The 2,654-nt window shown below is 36.0% G+C and overlaps 1 protein-coding gene across 1 annotated transcript in view; it reads right to left on the reverse strand.

Moving 5' to 3' along the window:
- Positions 1-1,765, reverse strand: part of LOC107494174 (uncharacterized) — a gene marked incomplete in the record, with an annotated part of 11,254 nt that extends 9,489 nt beyond the window's left edge. The window contains 3 exon segments of the mRNA XM_021124860.2: positions 1-158; positions 589-759; positions 1,405-1,765. Of these exon segments, the coding sequence (XP_020980519.1) occupies positions 1-158; positions 589-759; positions 1,405-1,584 (509 nt within the window).
- Positions 1,766-2,654: the final 889 nt, after the last annotated feature.

Consider the following 2,654-nt stretch of genomic DNA (forward strand, 5'->3'; position numbering starts at 1 on the left):
GAAATCCCAAAATCATTGTGGTTCAGTTGGGCAATAGAATCATCTTGGCGTGGCCACAGAGATGGTGACATCTGCATCTCAGAAGACGGCAGTGAAGTAAAAGATGGAGGGACATTTGCTCTTACTTGATAGGAAACACTTGTCCTCGGAGAGAAATCCTGAAAATGTGAAAGCAAAAGATATATATATATATAGATGTGTGTGTGTATGTATGTATATGAGTGTCTTTCCTCCTATGTTGCTGTTTATCAACTAGAAGGAGCTGTATTGTAGAGTTTATCTATCCTACACCAAAGCAAAAATGCAAGCCTGCAATTCTCTTAAGAGCATTTTAAAAGAATTACTGATAGCAATGTGGATTATAATTCCCAATCCATGGTTTGAACAATGAGAAACACAATTTCTCTTCCATTCAAAAGTCAAAACCACGGTTTCGGACACAATCAAGTTCAAACAAGTTTTTAAAACATGATTTTTGTGGATAACCTCAGTTTGCACACCCTAAAAACTGAGGTTATGATGAAGCTGTGTTGAACATCCCACTCATTCGAGTGTTAGTATTTAGTAAGCACGAAAGTGTTGGCTCACCTGTTCTCGGGCTATATCTTCCCTCCACTGTTCTTGGTTCTTTTGGAGGGACAATAGGAGAATGCTTTGTAAGTCTAGTGGAAGATCAGGAGGAAACAATTTCACAAGCTCATTGCTGGCAAAGTTTTGATAAGCGCATTTTCGGACAAGCGAGCGAAGGCATGCCAAGACCTATCATGACCAACTCACCATCAGAACATACTACACAAACTCCAACATAATCACTCATATTTCAACAACTCATGACAACATTGAGTAGCAAAACATATCAACTTCAGAAGAAAAAACACACAATTTGAATAACACCTTTACACGACTTGAGTTGCTTCCTTTTGCTTGAGAAATAAAGAGAACCAAATAGAAGTAAGCAAAACAAAACATAGTTCAGTTATTGCCTCATAAACTAGTTCCCAAACTGCAAAACAAAATGGTTCCAAGTGCCTAAGAAGCAAGTCCAAAATCAAAGAAACAGCTGAACCAGTGTCCAATACACACATCAAAATAACAAAAAAGTGGTGAATCTTTTCACAAAGAAAAAATCTTCTTTTACATATAATAAACCACGACCATCCATAATCAATTTCGTTCTAACAAATCTGTTTTGAGCTGAGTGAACTAATTTCTACATTCAAGGTGATTGGACCGCAAACACTCTTTGAAACATCTTCACTTTCTTTCGGTCCCATTCGAAACAAAAACCACTGGAAACAATCCCACGGAAGCAAATAAAGAGGGAGGAAGATTAAACCTTTGAAAGAAAAAATGCATATAAATAAACAAATTGAAGAATGAGAGAGTTGGAATTGTAAACATTACAGGGTCGAGTTGTGAGGGAGAAGAGAGGTGAAGGAGTGACCGCAATTTTGACTTATCGGCGCCACGGAGACCAGTTATGCGGGTGTTCCAGATGCTTCGGAGAATGGTGTCCATGGTTTCATCGGAGTTGACGCAAGATAACTTGTGCAGTTCGAGATGCAGCGTGCTCTCCTCCTCCATTTTTTTTTCTTTCTTTTGGGGTTTTGAGCTGCGATTTCTGCTTCAGTTGCTGGCTGTTTGTTATGTACGCTAAGAAGGGGAAAACTGAGAACCAACGCTTTTCGACTTTTCGTTAGTGCAGTGGAAAATCGAATAAAATCGAGTGAAATGGAAAATAAGTTCCGGAGGATTTTTTTTTTTCCCGGTCATACACGCTCGCATACTCAGATTAAATTTTATTATTAAGAATGTCATTTCTATTCCTAAGAATATAATGTCTAGAAATAACATTATTTAGAATATAAAATATTTATATTTGGTTATAAAATTTAATATCTTGGAATGTTATGGGATATGTCTAAAACAAACATAACAATTATGTGTTTATTGAATGCGCTATATTTATATAGATTATTAGATTTGATTAGATGAAAATCAAAAGCTAGTATAAAAAAAATATTGATAGACTCTAATAAATACAGAATATCCTAGTACATAAATAAATACTTTAAATGATAATACTTTAATACACAATACTTTAGATAGTGACAGAATTCGTCTCCTGATTAACAGAAACAGAGAAAGGAGTAGAGGAGAAGAAATAACACTAGATATGTCTTGGTTCAACTACTAGGTACAATGTAGCCTAAATCCAGTCTCCATCACAACAATGATAGAATTTTACTATGTTTTTACAATATTACAGACACCAATTTCTCCCTAGAAACTACCCATTCCTATTTGGGACAAATCCAGATTCTACCCCAATCTAAATTTGACTAGACCTCAATCTAGCTTTCAACAGCAAAGTGCTAACCTAACTTGCAAAGGAATCCCCACAGGATCATGAAACAAAACAGAAAGATGTACAAAGAAACTCTGAGACATCCATGGCTTTTTCTCTAATTTTGATCACTGCCTTTTACCTCTCACTGGCTTTTTCTTACAAACCTCACCATCTTTGCCTTTTTTTCATGAGACTCAGACAGACAAAAATAAGAAAAAGAAAACAAAATGAACACCATTGAAGGAGAAGAACTCAAAAAGCTTAGGAATCTATGAGAACTCTGTGCTCTTCACTTACTCTCTTT

This window comes from Arachis duranensis, chromosome 6, assembly GCF_000817695.3.
Source record: "Arachis duranensis cultivar V14167 chromosome 6, aradu.V14167.gnm2.J7QH, whole genome shotgun sequence".
NCBI classification, from domain to species: Eukaryota; Viridiplantae; Streptophyta; class Magnoliopsida; order Fabales; family Fabaceae; genus Arachis; species Arachis duranensis.